The 17,594-nt window shown below is 39.6% G+C and overlaps 1 protein-coding gene across 2 annotated transcripts in view; it reads right to left on the reverse strand.

Moving 5' to 3' along the window:
• Nucleotides 1-17,594, reverse strand: part of CARMIL1 (capping protein regulator and myosin 1 linker 1) — a 131,268-nt gene that overhangs the window by 52,105 nt on the left and 61,569 nt on the right. For both annotated transcript variants that reach the window (XM_035125236.2, XM_035125237.2), the window contains exons 9-20: nt 15,614-15,689; nt 14,132-14,220; nt 13,714-13,808; nt 11,650-11,736; nt 8,667-8,770; nt 6,343-6,420; nt 6,176-6,252; nt 5,075-5,179; nt 4,040-4,109; nt 2,491-2,572; nt 1,214-1,313; nt 1,065-1,119 (exon numbers count right to left, since the gene is read on the reverse strand). In XM_035125236.2, the coding sequence (XP_034981127.2) occupies nt 1,065-1,119; nt 1,214-1,313; nt 2,491-2,572; nt 4,040-4,109; nt 5,075-5,179; nt 6,176-6,252; nt 6,343-6,420; nt 8,667-8,770; nt 11,650-11,736; nt 13,714-13,808; nt 14,132-14,220; nt 15,614-15,689 (1,018 nt within the window). The remainder of the gene's footprint in view (nt 1-1,064; nt 1,120-1,213; nt 1,314-2,490; nt 2,573-4,039; nt 4,110-5,074; nt 5,180-6,175; nt 6,253-6,342; nt 6,421-8,666; nt 8,771-11,649; nt 11,737-13,713; nt 13,809-14,131; nt 14,221-15,613; nt 15,690-17,594) is intronic.

Below are 17,594 nucleotides of genomic sequence, written 5' to 3' on the forward strand. Positions count from 1 at the left end.
AGCTTCCGCCTGCTACTCTCACTCAACTCCTCCTTCCTTAATGGGTATACCTAGCTACGTGTGGCATGCCAATAATGAAAAAATATAAAAGCAAACTGTAACAAACATAAATTCGCTTAAAGACCCAAGCAAACTTTAACTCTGCCAAAGTGCCACCCCAAAGTTTGATGTCTTTTGATACTGCCTTTTGGCTGCCACTGCCCCTTCCCAGAAGCAACTTCAAAAGAGGTTTCAGCCATGAGGGATGGGGGACATGAATGGTCACCTGGCCTAAATGGAATACAAATGATCTTGCTGTTAGTAGGAAGAATTCATTTTTCGCAAGAAGCCTGGCAGTTATATGGTCTCACTTAGCCCTGGGTGGAACCTACACTCCCATGCCAACAGCTAGTTGCTATGTACTACCTGGAACTGTTTGGTCCTGCTGGTAGTTAATGCCAGCCATCTGCTTGGCTGATGTAGGAGGAGAACCGGTAAAGATAGATAGATAGATAGATAGATAGATAGATAGATAGATAGATAGATAGATAGATAGATATAGAGACAGACAGACAGACAGACAGACAGACAGACACACACACACACACTCGTTCTGCACTCAATTCCAAAGCATTCAAACTGTTGATTTCCATATTCTTTGGAGCTAAAAACGAAAAACAAGCTTTTTATGGTGAGCAGGTAAACTTCGTATGACCTCATGACAACAACCCCAAACAACTGTAGAATGGGATTTGGATCTCAGGAGTAAGGGAAACTGTTGTTAAAAAGGCAGGGAAATGGACCTTTGAATATTTGTTACTATCTATAAAGCACAAGTGTAGCCCAAAAATCAATCAGACCCTGCATAGAATCTTAAAATGTTTCAACACTTTCAAAAAAAAGGTTGTGTCCCCCCCCCCCCCGCCCGCCCAATGCATAGCTCATTGTTTGCTATATAAATTTGAAATGGTTAAAAAATAAACCTGAATAATGCTTTCACCTAGTATATATTGTTGACTAAAAGCTGCAGGTGAGAGGTGGTGGTGTTTAAGACAACTTTAAAGTAGTAGGGTAATGATACTCACCGAATCTTCATCTTGAATCATTTGTACTAAATTATCAAGTACAGGGGACAGATTTCTAAAAGAGGCAACAAGCAAGAGAAAAAGTGAAATCAGCAGTTTTTATTGATTATTCCATTTTTCAAAAAACCACAAATAAATAAAAATCTTACTTGGATTTCATGTTGTTAAAGTTTTTTCCTAATGCCAAGTGTCTTATTGATCGGTTTTTACTAAGCCAGACTATAAGGGTTGAAAGGTCAGATTCCAGGCCTGCAAGGAACCAGATGAAATGCATTTTGTCACGGGGGTTTCAATCTATAGTTTGTTGTTTAGTCGTTTAGTCGTGTCCGACTCTTCGTGACCCCATGGACCATAGCATGCCAGGCACTCCTGTCTTCCACTACCTCCCGCAGTTTGGTCAAACTCATGTTCGTAGCTTCGAGAACACTGTCCAACCATCTCATCCTCTGTCGTCCCCTTCTCCTAGTGCCCTCAATCTTTCCCAACATCAGGGTCTTTTCCAGGGAGTCTTCTCTTCTCATGAGGTGGCCATAATCTATAGTTCTATAGTTAGAGAGTACTTTCACACCGGTTTCCTTAATTAGCAAGAGCACATGCTTTGGTGGATGAAAAATGTGATCTAGCCCTTTATTTTCCTATGGAAAAGCCGTTTTAGAAGACAATTTTTAAAAGGAAACAAGTAGGTGGAGAAAGGGTTAAGTGGCTTATTTACTTCAAATTGCCAATTTCCTGAAGATGCTTTTCCTTAAGTCCCAGGAAAGCAAACATTGAGCATCGGTTACATGCACAATAGGTACTTGGGCTCTCAGCATAATGGCTGCTATGCAGACAGTTATGTGTTTAAGCAAAGGAACTCTTTCATTCTTTTGAGAGTTATGGCCACAATATATTGTTTAGCTCATTTTAATTGCTTTGAATAGCAATATAATTCTCCAACAATTTGACCCAGCCTAGCCCTATTTTGAATGGGTTCAATAACTGCTGCGCAAGAAGATTATTAGCAGGAGAATAAAATGATGCAACAAGTGTTTGGCTGTGTGTCTAGACTAGAAAAGAACATCTGACAGAAGTTTATTTCAGCATTAGGCTTTTAAGGGTTTTGTGGGAAAATAAGGAGGTTGATTGCATACTTAATTACCCTGTTCTTCAACCCCCCCCCCAAATAGCCTATTATATAATGAAAGCAGACTTACTGCTCAATGCTATGTTTGCTCAGGGAGTAAGCTTGCTTTCAATTAGAGTTTTGTCCAAATAATTATTTTTAGAATTACAACCAAATGGTTTATTGATATTAATATTTACTGAAAAGCAAGTCCCATCAGGTATGCAGTCTACTTGCAAGTAAAGGATCACATCATAGCATAGGATCACACCATAAATCACCCACATTCCTTAGTCCTCTGTGCAGACTTATAGGAGCCCTTACCATTGTCTGAAATATCAAGGCTGGCGATATTATGTATTTCTGCTATGCATCCTTCTAAAACCTGTGCACCTCCTGATCTTAGCTAGAGGGGGGAAAGAAAAAATTAGATACCTTTTCATTGAGGGAGTGCTGAGAATGTGGAAAGCAGAGGTTTGCAAATAATGTGAACTACAGTACAGTATGAATAAAGCTGAAGTACTTCATTTTTTCTGAAAGTAGCTGTTAGCGTTTTGTTTAATTGCTACCCTATCAAACAGGAATAATATCTCATGACAAAGTGTATGCTCTAGAGGAGGATGAAGAAGAAGAAGAAGAAGAAGAAGAAGAAGAAGAAGAAGAAGAAGAAGAAGAAGAAGAAGAAGATACAAACTACATCCAATACCCTGCTTCTCCTTTCATTAAGTTCAAAATAGCTTCCCAATTCTCCCTGATCTAGGCAGTGATCAGCTTCAGAACTCCCTAACCTATTCTATGAAAGTATGACACATTCTGTAATAAAACAACCAAACCTCTCCTGCGCCCAAGTATCAGCAATTAAAAAGATGTACTGCAAAGGGAACATGTGTAGTGGATAGGCAGGAAGTGAGCTGCTTTGGGGTTAATAGTTGAGGGGTTGCAAGTAATAAATGATGTGTACTTACACAGTGACCAAGCTAATGGAAGCAGGAGGGGGGGGAAAGTTAAAATACATCAGAGCTGAGCAACTAAAATAGAAGTATTTTCTGCAATTAAATCAGCAGTACATAGCAACGAAGTTTTGGATCAGAGTTAGTAAGTCAGCAGTTAGTCACAAGATAAAACTGAAGAGGTGAAGAAAGGAAATATTTGTTTCTTTCTAAGCATGATGGAGCCTTGTCTCTGTTGCGTAGACTAAGAGGGCCAAGCAGCCAATAAGAAGAGGCAAAGCTGAGATCCTGCTTGATATTAATACATTCCTCTCAGAATCAGATAAAACTAGGAAAGGTACTGACTGTACTCTGGCTTCTTGTTTGTAAGAAGCTGGGCTGGCACTGGGATATTTAAACTGGGCAGCTGAAAACTAATTGTACTCCTGATGAAAACGAAACATTCACAAGTTTTCAACAGCATCAAGAAGTCTACTGTCATGCACAGAGGGCCTAACCACTGGGGTCCTGCTAGCTAGGGATGATGGAAGTAGTCTAAAGGCAGCTGGAGACACAAGTTTGGGAAACCCTGAACTAATATAACCTTTTTCAGTTTTGCTTACACTGACTCTTTCAACAGCAAGGCAATAATAATAATAATAATAATAATAATAATAATAATAATAGACCTTCATCTGAATTTCCTCAGTTTCAAAACAGATTGCCATTTTTGTTGCTGCTGTTCAGAAAATCACAGCATAACAGATGCATGTCTGTACAATGGGTGCACTTGTACACAAGGCCAGGCATGTTCTGTGAATGTGCAACAGGTTTTAAAATTGGCTTATTGCTTCTTCAGCATGGCCAACACAAAATATACAGAAACCATTATGTTTAAGGAGAACAATATAATCATGACATTATAGATTGTAAGCATTTCCTACCTCACAGCTGCTCAGATCTAAAAACACCTCCTTCACATTTTGGTTACAAGCGAGACCCAGTAAGAGTGCTCTGAAAAATGAATTCGAATTCTTATGGAACACTAGAATGGCAATCAAGTCACAAGAGAAATTCCTGTTATATATATTTTTTGTATATTGTATGTGTTGTTGTAGGATGCCTCTTTAAGAACTACATGGTGGAAAGCAGGATACATTTTAAAACAAACAAACAAAATATTTACTGGTTACAGGTAGGTAGCCGTGTTGGTCTGGGTCGAAGTAAAATAAAAAAATTCCTTCAGTAGCACCTTAAAGACCAACTAAGTTTTTATTTTGGTATGAGCTTTCATGTGCATGCACGAAAGCTCATACCAAAATAAAAACTTAGTTGGTCTTTAAGGTGCTACTGAAGGAATTTTTAAAAAATATTTACTGAAAGGCATTGGCAACGTACGATAACTAAATGCACTGCATCCTATTTAGAATACACTGTATAATTAAAACATGGTTTGGAAGTGTCTCCATAGGCTGGCACACTTCTTCTGCTCCCTCCTGTATACAGGTCGTCTCCTCTATGGTTTGAATATGGTGGCTACTGGGATAAAGTTTGTCTAGGACCTATTATAAAATGATAGTTAGCAAAAGGGAAGAGGGACCACATGAGTCTGCAGTGTCCTGAATGATCTAAGCCGAGTCAGTAAGTTCTAACACCTTTCAGTTAAACACAATTAAAGTATAACATTTATTAATTAAATACTCAAACATCAAAAAATCAAGCAAATTAAACTGAACACGAAAGAACTGAGTAATTTTACTATTCATAAAACAGGAACTGTAAAGAAAACACATAACACTGCAGGGAATCAAATGCATGACTATTTATAAGCCAAAATCTGCAGAACATTTTTTTGGTCTATTTTATTCATATGAAATCAACACACCCTACTATCAACTTTCCTGCCTATTCATAAATTTACATAAGAGAGCATCACAATGCAATTTAAAATCTTACGACAAAATTCATAGCACACTTACTTTAGCGGCTCAGGAGGAAGTTTAGTCCCTGAAAGGTTGATTTGCATCAAAGCAAGGGAACTGCTGAAAAATTGCTTGAAGGATGGGGGTACTTCCTTGCCCTTTCTGTAAAGCAACAAGCAGATAGAAGTCAACATCCCCAAACCTCTCTAAGATCTGCTCCTAAATCTGCTGTTTCCCACATAAGGCTTGTGATCATTGTTACGTATGTTTGCAATCCAAAGAGATACAATTGCTAACACTTATCAAAATGCAATAATAGCATTAATTCATCCGTCTCAAATGTCTACGGTAGTTCAACAAGCATCAAGCAGCAGAAAACAAACAGGAACCACTGGGTGCTATCCAGTGTGGGCTGGTGCTACAGAACTTCAGTTTCCTCCCCTCTACCACCAATATCTGCTCTGAAGGGTCCCACACTCTTCTGGAGATGAATTTGAGTGCATGTTGGGGCTGGAGGGACAGGAAGAGGAAGAGAGAGAGGAAGAGAGAACTCTGCTCACAAAACTCCCTTGAACAAGCAGAGCTGCAGCACTGGATATGACCCTCTAAAAATAAACTTATAGTAACGCACATATTTTAATGATACAGGCAACCGCCCCCCCATTTACACACATTCAATATGTGAGCAACCATGCACACCCAGCTGTTTCACTTTTTCTTTGCCTAGCCCTACCAAATGACACTTAAATGTTCCCTTTTCAAGTATAGTTAGCATGGCAGAGGTAAGAGGCAACCGTAACATGTACAAGAGATACTTTACAAATGACTTTTCATACACAGTTATCACATGATATACAGAAATCATTGCACGTGGCATACACCTCCCCAAATCACCACAGAGTTACACCATCCAGCAAGATTCTCCAACTTTTTTATTCCTTTTTCACCCTCATAGTTTCCAGCCTTATTTACCTACACTGTCATTTACTGTAATCCAGTTTCGCAGTGCATACAACCTAAATGCTTTCGTTTACAAGTGCTGTAATATCATTTCACCAGATACAGTGTTTTTCAGCTCTCTAAGATTTTTTTGGGGGGGGGCGAGGGGGAGGTTCATGATACAGTATCTAATTTACACAAATAACGATAAATGCTGACCTGTGAGAAAAAACTGTTCTGGATAAGTTGAGGGTGGCAAGATGCTGAAGGCAGCCATGGAGAAGGGCTCCACACATCTAAATCATAAATAAGAAGATGCGGTAGTAATTTTACACATAAGCCAATCTGAAACAGAAAAACTGGACTTCACTTTAGTAAATTATTACCATGTCTAACGCACACTCTGTGTTGGATAAATCCAGATGAACAATCGCGTTTGGCTGGGCCAAAAAATTATACAGGAACTATAAGGGAGAGACAGAAAGAGAAAATTTTAAAAATAAGCTTCAGTTTTCTTCTAGTATTCATATCCACTTTTTTTGATCTTGAAAGTAACTGCTGCCCAGTGGGAAAGAACTGCAGCGTTATAAGAGGGCTAGCCTAAAGCATGGGGAGTTGATAAATTTGTATAATTTGGCAGAAGATTTGGATAAAATGTTTAATTGATATTTGTATAATTGGATATTTAAATTGGAAAATCTAATAAAAATGTTTATTAAAAAAAAAAAAGTAAGTAACTGCTGCCCTGACAAATATTCTTATTTCACCCTTATGATACCACAACATCCTGGTCCTTAAATACCAAATACCTCGAAAGTACTAAGGAAAAAACCAGTGCCTACATAAGATCAAATAATAGCCTTAACACATGCATGCCTCAGTTTTAAATAATCAATTAACTACCCAGTTTCAAGGAACCATTATTTTTAATTACAAAGTAGATTAGAATACCAGCTACCTTTCAGCCAAATAGTAAGCTATTAAATTGCAACTGGATCTAGTAATTCAGCTGCATCCTCCACCCAGAATTAATTCCCACAAGGCATTTCAGAAATAATTTAATAGCTTGAAAATCTGAGAGCTATATATACATGTATGCATGAATAAACACTCTCATAAAAAAAGGGAAGGGGATGACATGGGCCATGTTATTTGTCAAGGTGTTGCAGTTCACAGAAAAAAAGCAGCTAAATTAAGAGAAGAGCTGCTTTCTTTCTTTTTTCCTGAAGGACTGCAAATCCCTATAAGGACACCACATTGGCTACTCCCAGCATAGAACCTATGATTGGGGTGGAAGAAAGCAAAATTGCTACCCTGCTTTTCGGCCCACAGGGCAATCGCTGGATTCTATACCAGGGGCAAAGCAAGCCAACTTCAAACTGCGTCACAATTTAGAGAGAGCAAACTCTGCCCTCAAAAGCAGTTTCATTCACTTTTCCTGATAGTGACGTCCACTGAATTTATTGAGGCAGGGTTAAAGAGAGGACATACTGAGGAAGCCAAAACCTTCCCTCCACTTCTAGCCTTTCTGACACAGGAGTAGCTGCACTCAGCTGAAAGGGATTCTGCAATGAACAGAAGTACACATCCCTTCCCCTCCATCTTACAATGAGAAGTACCGTATTTTTCCATGTATAAGACTAGGTCCCCCCCCCTAAACAATAATGTCAATAATTAGGGGGTATCTTATACACAGGACCACCTCCCCCATTTTCTTAAATCCGAGTCCCCCCAAATAGGGGGCGTCTTATAGACGGAAAAATACGGTATATTACTGGTATTGAAAGAAACTAGTGTTTTCCCCTGGCGAGAGGCAAGGGGGTGCCAAATTTTTGAACTGCACAGGGTGCCGCTGATTATTTTTAAAATGATTTTCAGTTTCATACATTTCAGAAGTTTTACAGTCATTTTAACTTTTCAAAACTCGACTTCCTTCCTCCTCTTTGTACGGTTCCTTAAATTTATTTTTTATCATTTTCTGCATATTCTAACTTATTCTTTTATTCATCTACTTTAATTATATACTTATGAATCCTGCCACTGTCCTTATCTGTTTACAATTTGTTTGTAAATGTTCAACAAACCATTTCCATTCTTTTATAAAAAGTTTGTTATCCTGATTTCTTATGTTTCCGGTAAGTTTCGCTATTTCTGCATATTCCGTAAGTTTTTGTATCCGTTCTTCTTTTGTTGGAGGTGCTGCTAAAATTTGAGAACGCAAGATCCACCACTGGTGAAATAAAGCATGAAATCTGGTTCGGACATGATACTAAACCAAGGGTTCTCTTGCTCATGGAGGAACAAAGTCAAAGTGATCTGCTCATTCATGGTAAGCCATTAACTCTGGTTTACTATGATAGGTGAACCAGCCCATATTATCTTCAACAACAACCTGAGCCATAGGTTAGGGTGCTTGCTATGTTGCTTTCTTCACAGATTAAGGAAAGTAATGGAAGATGGCTGACAACCTCAGGGGACTTATTCCTTTCGTTCCTATAGATTGTTATGCACATCAAGGATTGGAACTAACAGGTGGTTCACATGACACATTCGATTGGCAGACTGTCTAAAATTAGGCGACTTGGGGAAACGAATGTGCTTTCTGCTATTCCCGATTTTTTTTTTGCAATGCTGTCTTCACTGGTATATACTTTACCGATTGCTTTAACACAACAGATTTGTTTAGGAAGCAGAAAAAAGTAGCACCTACTGAAAGATCATCACCCCGAAGAATGTTCCCTGAGAGATCAAGGTGGGTCAGCGTGGTAGCTAAAAGCTGGTTGGCAGTCAGTGATTGAGAAAGGCTGTTTACCCCTGCAACAAAATGGTCAACATTTGCCTTGGTTGTGCTCAGTAAAGTATTAACATACACTCTGCAAATATACAGTTTCTATGAAAAATTTAATGATTTCCTGTTCTGCACTTCATCAAAAGAACATGAACAGCAATGAATATTTAAGATAACAGCACTGCTGGAGAGACTATGCTTCCCAAATGCTGAGCATATTCTGATGGGCAAGGTATAAATAAATTATTATTATTATTGTTATTATTATTATTATTATTATTAAGATGAAAAAACAAGTAATGCAAAAGTCTGTGGGAGGCTGATCTCAGAAAATAAACATTTCCTTTCTTAAGGTCATAAATGTGGCTGCTATATGGAATTGTTACAATCCTTTTGAAACACGATCAACCATTTCACAAAGAAAGAAAAGAGTGATAGGTACTGTGCAGGCTACCAAAGATCTCCAGTCTGTATTCAACAGGTTTATAGGCTAAATGGAAATTTTAAAAAAGGTAGCATGGGAATGGGTTAGATGGGAATGAATTGGTAGCACAGAGGAAGTGAAGCTTTAGTGATCCAGGGAAGATTCTGCAGAAGAATTAAGTTTTCAGAATCTGATAAGAGATTAAGGCTGCTTCAAGTTAGAGACAGCAGCGTGGGGGAAAGTAACATTAGGAAGATTGGAATAAAAATGAAACATCACAGCATGCAATGTTATAATTTATTAAGAAAAGCATTTTTTTTAAAAAAAACCCCTCTTAATTGCTGTGCTCCAGAAAGCAGATCTAGGACAACCAAAAATGAAGCTGCAAGTCAAAACATGCATTGCAATTAACCATGAAAAGGAGCACAAATAAGGAACTCAAGAGCAAGCATGTGATTACAAACATTATTTGGCAAAGGATCTTATGCTATTTACTCAGTTCTGGATAACATTATTATGTCCTGTTATAGTGTTTCTGGATTGGACATGGGCGCAGGGCTAGCATCTGGGTCTCTGTGCTCCAGGGCCGGCCCTACGTATAGGCTGGGTGGCGCAGGGCACCATGGCGCCAGCCTGCCAGGAGGGTGCCGCGAGCTGCGCCCGCCCGCTGGCCGGCTGCACGCTGCGCCCACCCGCCCACCGCGCTGGGAAACGGGGCGGGAGGGCACCGGAGAGATCGCGCTGTGCCTGCCCGCCCGCCCACCGCACTGGGAAACGGGGCGGGAGGGCGCTGGAGAGATCCGGCGCACCATGGCGCGAGGGGTGCTTAAGACGCCCCTGTCTGTGCCCATATTACTATTATGTGTTCTGTTGTTTTTTTGGGAGTAGCTGTTTTAGGCTGGAGGTGGGGGCCTCTTGGTAAGTAAGCAAGACTCGTGAGAGGGAAGTGCTATAGATCCCTGATGATACATTTGAGTAGTTTCAGTTGACAACTGCATGCAACAAGTGGTGGTCTGCCATTTCCCCTTCTAGGTCTGTCCTGCAGTAGATTATTCCTGGGTATGCGTTCTGGTGATATGAAGATTCACCAGAGATCTATCTTATGATATATATATATATATATATATATATATATATATATATATATATATCTGAAGAGGTTGCACTGTAAAATTCAGTGGAAATCCTGATGCGATATTTCAAATTACATGCATTTTTTTAATTCCTAAAAAGAAATGGCTACCAAGCTTTCTTCAAACAGAAATTCACCGTTTTTAATTATCTCTCTTGAAAAGTGCGTGGAGGGCCAGGCTAAGGGAAAAGAGACCCACTTCTGTATACTCCTGGGATGAATTTACAGGTGATAAGCACAACCAGTTTCTGCATCTAATCTTTAATTGTAATAAAATTCAGCCTTTAGGCTTCCGATTAAATTTTCCAACCATGGCTAAAGCAATGAAGTGTTGTCCTTAAGCCAAGCGAATGTTTTAGAAGATAAGCTAGGCAGAAAGCCACAAAGCTTTAAGAGACAAGATTGAAGAGTTTTTTTTAGAGACACACAGAGAGAGGGAGAATCACGGTTTTTGTAAGAAGAGGATCTCACATACAGAGACAGACATAAGTGCTCAATAGAATTTGTTTTTGTTAGGAGAGCTATTTGAGTTTGCTAGCATCTTGTAAGAACACTGAAGGGCTGACCTAGTATAGTGATTATAGTTTAAGGTGTGGTGCTTGGAAGCATCCTGTACCTGATTCTAAACAGAATGTGCAGAAAGAAAGCCTTAAAAATGGCAAACACAACATTAAGGTTTCCTCTGCAACTGCAGTTCCTTCATCTGCCTTGACCTGCCATTCAGACACATCCTCCACTTTTCTCCACCTCCACCACCTTTTTAAGCAGAGGTTGGATGGCCATCTGCCATGGATGCTTTAGCTGGGATTCCTGCATTGCAGGGGGTTGGACTAGAGGACCCTTGGGGTCCCTTCCAACTCTACAATTCTATTATTCTACTTGCCATGCAAATCATGCACTGTGCTGAGCAGACTCATTGCGACTCTACCTGTGTATTTATGCAGTGCTTGTGATCAGGGCCGTCTCAAGCAGGTCGGGCGCCCTGGCACTGAGGCGCGGAGTTCGCTCCGGCGCCCCCGCCCTCGCTGTGCGCAGCATGGCTTCTGCGCAGCTTTGGCGCGCAGCGCCCCCCCCCCTACCAGGCCGGCGGCCCGCGCCACCGGGACTACACCTAGAGCCTGCTTGTGATGACAACTGCTACTGAACTGGAGCTCAATTAATCCTGATGGTCTAGACTACAACATCCAATGGGGCAACAGCTCATAAAAAATGTGTTGCAAAACATTGTCAGCTCTATTTTGCCTGCCTGATGATGAATGAAAAGTTTTGAACTGGAGTAAGCACTCAGATGACAGAAGGGAAAACAAAAGCTAATGTGCCATAATGACTTGTACATTTATTGAACATACCTTTAGGCGATAGTGAGGTTTTTGATAGATTTAATTGTGTCAGTCCCTTTGGTAGTTTGGCAAACTGAATACTTAGTGAGGACACACCTGTAGAAGAACGAAAGACAACAAAGGCTCACACTAGAAATGGGGAAGTGCTTACATCGTATATATTCATGTTTTAATATTGACGTACAGTGTGGTCCAGTTGACACAACAGTATGTTTGGACCTCAAAAGCTGGGTTCAAAGCACTGCACATACAGAGATGCATAGTTTGGCTTCTGACAAGTTGCTTTTGCAAAACGGGACAGCCTTCTATTTTGCATGGCTACTATAAGGCTAAGTGGAGAAACAAGGGAAGTGCCTTGCACATCCACAGACAAAAGATATATAATGATGCCTTAGCCATTAATTACGACACATCTACGCTTCACTGTAATTATCAGAATAATCACTTTCATCCCGTAAGGCTACCCTGGGAACTGTAGTTTGGGATGGGCTAAAGGTTTGCAACTAAAACGTTTCGCCACACTGAGTAGAATTTTCAAAATTATTTGGGACGGAACCATAAAAAAGTTAAACTGGTAAAAATATGATGGATTTGACAGCAGATATGCCATCAAGACATGACCCTAAGTGCACTTACTGGGAACACATTCCCGTAAAGCTAAACACTAATGGTAAAAATAAAATATACAGTATATTCCTGCATATAAGACTACTTTTTAACCCAGGAAAAGCTTCTCAAAAGTCGGGGGTCATCTTATGCGCCGGGTCTTATGCGCCTATTCCTATACGGCGAGTATATCCCAAACTCTATATTTTAACTGGAAAAGTTGGGCATCGTCTTATATGCCCAGTCGTCTTATACGCTGGAATATACGGTATTTCGGCATCTCTTTTATCCCAGAATAGAAGATCACAGCAATTTCCTATATGAAATGAGTATTTTTAACAAAAAGAGTGCATGCTAATATGTATGTGGAATGTGTGAGAAAGTTAATGAGAATTCCTACCCTTTGATAATGTGCAAACGAGGTTTTAATATTTAGATTTAAGGAAGGAACAGGAAACGAGGTGATGGGCAAGTATCCAAGCCCACCAAATTACTTAACTGACACTTCCTAGAACTGAAACTGAATCCCTGGGACTGAAACATGATTCAGTGCTATGCAGAACAGTGATAAGCTTATCATTCATTATTTCTGTCCTGACTGGCTGCTCTAAATGCTTACTATACTGATGACAGAACGGACCTCCTCTTTCACCCAAATTGTATGATATGCTAATATTTAAGCTCATATTACCAGACGCAAATGTATTATTTACTCAAAAGAGCAACACTTCTCCCTAGGGTGAATATTATGGTAATTCTAAAGACTTTGAAAAATACAACATTTGTGGCCTCTTAATTCCTACCTCAGTTCCAAACTAATTACCCGCTATTGTTTTTTACTTAAATGCCAGCAATTTTTGTGAAATCAGAACAAAGCTAGTCTTAATTAAATTTATGGCCACTATAACTACTAAGGGACACAGGTGGCACTGTGGTCTAAACCACAGAGACTAGGGCTTGCCGATCAGAAGGTTGGCGGTTCGAATCCCCGTGACAGGTGAGCTCCTGTTGCTCAGTCCCAGTTCTGTCCACCTAGCAGTTTGAAAGCATGTCAAAGAGCAAGTAGATAAATAGGTACCACTCCGGCAGGAAGGTAAACGGTGTTTCCATGCACTGCTCTGGTTCACCAGAAGCGGCTTAGTCATGCTGGCCACATGACCCGGAAGCTGTCTGCGGACAAACATCGGCTCCCTTGGCCTATAGAGCGAGATGAGCGCCACAACCCCAGAGTCGTTCGGGACTGGACCTAACAGTCAGGGGGTACCTTTACCTTTTATAACTACTAAACATGATTTGCAGTTTAAAGGGACAGTGACCAGATCCTCAGACATTTGTGAACAAAGGATATTTATAAAGCAATGACATCAGACAAAATGTTGTATTGTTCAGACAAAAGATGAATGAAACCACACTAATCTTCTTATTGGGCATGTATTAGGAATGGAGAAAATTTAAGTGCTACAGTACCTCTGTCCTCCAGGGGGTTCCCAGCAAGGTTAATTGTATGAAGTCCTGAGTTGGGATTATGGGATAGGGCATTGGCCAGTTTCTGTGCAAAATCTCTTTAAGAAAAACAACAACCATAAAACAGAGGGTTATATTAAGGCTTGCAAAGTTGCATCACACCATATTTAAGGGCTTATTATGAAATGACTACTTAAAAAGAATGAGCATAGAATTTGGGAAGCTGTGTACAACATTGCCACTATGTACCAATTCTCTTTTACATTAAGGGTGGCTTTGCTTCTGCATGTAGCGCTTAACTAACCATGCAAAGGCACAAGCATGCAAAGGGAAGGGAAGATGCCATATTTATTGGACAATGTAATACACATCTGGTATTTTCTTTTTGCATATCTGCCTCTATGAGAAAAAATGGACCTACGTTCTAAGACCGGCATTCTCCAGTACTAGCTCTTCCAGTTTGTTAGATCTGCTCACCACTCTCAGGATCTGCTCACAAACATCAGCAGACTGTCAAAGACAACAACGATGTAATATTATATATCAATGAAAACAAGTCAGTATGCAGCAATTAACAACCTGCCTTCATACCCGAAGCAGGTGCCTGAAACTATTTTAATGCGGTTGGGCTCCACAGAGGGGCTCTAATGTTCTGTTAAGTGAATCACCAAATACAAAATGTCCACATCAAAGCCAGAAGCCCACAGAAAGGCATGGATTGGTGGACATTTCAGGTGTGAATACGCATACAATTCCATGTAGTGGGCCACCCATAAAACATCACAACCCTGGTTGAGAGCTGCCATCCCCCAGAAAGCATAAAGGAAGAGGATGGCTATACAAAGAATCAAATGCTCATCATCATCAACTGACCAATAAACAAAAAAACAAAATAGAAAATAGAAAATCATAGGCTCAGTAGAACCAATTATTAACAACTGGAAGCTGGAAACTTACCATAACTGTCTTGCAACTCTAAGAGAGATGACAATGTATTTTGCCAACTGTTCTTTACTAGATTTATTTGTCCCTTCAAGGAAAATACTAAAGGGGTCTCCAAGGTTCAAGGAAACCTCCTCTTAAAAAGATAAATATGTGTTAGCTAAGCCCTAGAATCATGAAGTGACAGATTTAAAAGGAAATTTCTGAGTTGGGTGTGACTGGTGAATTCAGTGGGCCTCTATCCATTCTGTCACATCAACACTGGACCTGCTTTCATGGTTAGCCATGCAGACTTTTAAAAATAATGTGAAAGTGAACTGAAGACTGGAAAAATGAGAAACCAAAATTGGCAGATTCGTCCATTGCTAAGCTCTCACAAACAATTTCAAACTAGATTATTATTCTTAGTGCATTGACTTTGAAAATTTCAAATAATAAAGGTAACTTTCACTCAAAAGGGTTGCTTAACTTACAGATTGTTTAGAAGAAGAAAAAACCCATGTCCCTCTTCATCACCTGAAACAACTTGAGGCATTTAAGATGTTCCAGGATGAACCAGGAGATTCCTGGCATAACCAAGTTATGGTGGCTTAACTCCCTCAGTCCTTGGCTCAGCAAGGACCCAGCTGGCTGATCTGAGCCTGTTGGATGTTAAGCCCTGAAAAAGGGCATTTTCCCTCTGCTCAGCCAGATGCTAAACAGAATTTGTAACTATACACTGGTTTGCCTTACACTGCTTACTTCATGCCAGCTTCTTGTGTATAGGATTTCTCCTTTTACCAGTGTTTGAAAGTGAACTTTGCACATTTAATTTCACTACATTTTACTGCATGCAGAATTAAAGCACAAACATTTATAGCTGAAAATCCCTCTTTTCATTTGGATAATTACACCTTCATAAATTCCACAGCACTAGTTATTTTATATGAACCAGAGAGTCACCCTTCACCCTAATACTTACTAACTTTAGATCCTTGGAGGAAAGCTTTGTAAACCACTGGTTGTATTCCAAGGCAGCAACTATTGGTATTAAATCCCTAGGGGAGAAAGTACCACATATTGAGAAAAAAGGAAAATAATAAGCAATGCGTGAGAGCGATCAACTTGGTAAAATGTTTTATCTTCATGAGAAGCTGCAATTGTCAGGTTTACAGGCTACGTTCACATGCAGAAAGGAAAGATTGACCCTTGAAAGGTTAGTAAAAAGGTTGGAAGGCTTTGACCAGTACCAGAATATGCAAACATTCTATTTCAGGAAATATTACATTCTCTCTTTTTGACAATACTTGCTGATTATGTAAGCTTGTTTTTGGAATATGCATCATACCTTCTCTCTTTTTGTGTGGTTTTATTTGTGTGTGTGTGCCCCTGTGTGTGTGATGTTTTAGTATTTCAAGCCAAAAGTACCTGAAATGTGTAATAATTACAATTTTAGAGAGCTTTGTAAATGTGTAGATTTGTAATAAAAAGTAGGTGGTAAGAGGGAATGCAAACAATTCTGTTTAGTCTGGTTTTTCAGACTGGGCATACTGTATTAAATTGGGCATTTTATATTCATTAAAAAGTGAGCACCTGTTTAGAATGTGGTTTCAGCTACTGAATTGCATTTGGTTTTTTTTATCAGCTTGTGTCACATTTAATCAGTGTAGTAATCATAATTGAGTGCTAAAGGCTTTTAGGCAGCTAGATGATTTAACATAATCCTATGACTGAACGAATCCAACAAGCATCTCTTTCAGTTACCTTTTACTCTAAAGATACTGCTGTCTTGTGAAAAGATAATAAAACTTTCCACATGGCCTCTCCTCTAATTGTAAAGGATTTAAAAAGTAAAACCCTAAGATGAATTTCATTCCTTTAATCCTAGACTCCTTAATTTGATATCCTGTCCCTCTGTCAGCTTCTCCATTAAATTAATACCAACAAAGGCATGCTGTTGGATACTTCCATGCTAACTACGGCAAATCGTATTAAGTGCTACCACAGCATTTAGTATGCTAGATAGCTCAAAACAGATCTTTAACTTTCCTGATCCATACAATAGGAACTTAAAGTACTAGTTCTCTATAAAGCAATTACTCTGAAAGAAAACGATTTGTACTAAAACTAGTCTGAGTTTTAAGAGTAAATTTTCATCTATTTTCTTCCTGATGTTTTATTCTCAATTTTTTTATCTGATACAGATGTTTTTATGTATGCAACATCTCCTCTAAATGTCTAGCCCAAACCAGTACATGTCTACTCAGAAGTAAGTGGACAGCGTGTCCAGTGGCGCTTACTCCCATGTAAGTCTGCATATGTTTTCGGCTGTAATCCTATGGCTACTTCCGAGTGAACACATATAGGAGGTTTTGTTGTTGATTCGGTCTATGCCCTACTTAAAATAACTGTTCAGTGTTGCGCCTATTAACAACGTTGTGTGCTATAAAATACAGGATGTGTATGGTTCCTGGCTCCTTCGGGAGGAAGGGTAGGATATCAGACTATCAACTGATTTGTAAACTTATTTATAAATATATAAGTTTCAAATAGGAAACAAGGTTTATTTTGTATTGGCTTACATTAAAAGCTAAAACTAAACATGTGAAGAAAGGTATACATTAGCTCACTTCAGATGTGACTGGCAAACCAGTGATTGGCCATTGTGAACAGGATTTGGGCTCATGCGGTCTCTCCTTGCCTTCAATACCTCCCTCCCTGGTTTGAACAAACTGTAGCTTTGCTGTGTTTCCCGCCACCCCAATCAGGCAAATTATGGTTTGTGCATAATGAGATGACAAAGGGTCATGAGCACCCTCAGCTAGTATGAACTGGTGTCTGATCATGGCCACTATGATTAGAATCCAAAGAGCTACCTTGGGTACGCCTAAAGATTTTCCCACGTGTGCTGTGTGCTGACAACAGGCTGACATACAATTTTAAATCCCCACAAAGCTAACTTA

This window comes from Zootoca vivipara, chromosome 8 (assembly GCF_963506605.1).
Source record: "Zootoca vivipara chromosome 8, rZooViv1.1, whole genome shotgun sequence".
In the NCBI taxonomy this organism is placed as follows: Eukaryota; Metazoa; Chordata; class Lepidosauria; order Squamata; family Lacertidae; genus Zootoca; species Zootoca vivipara.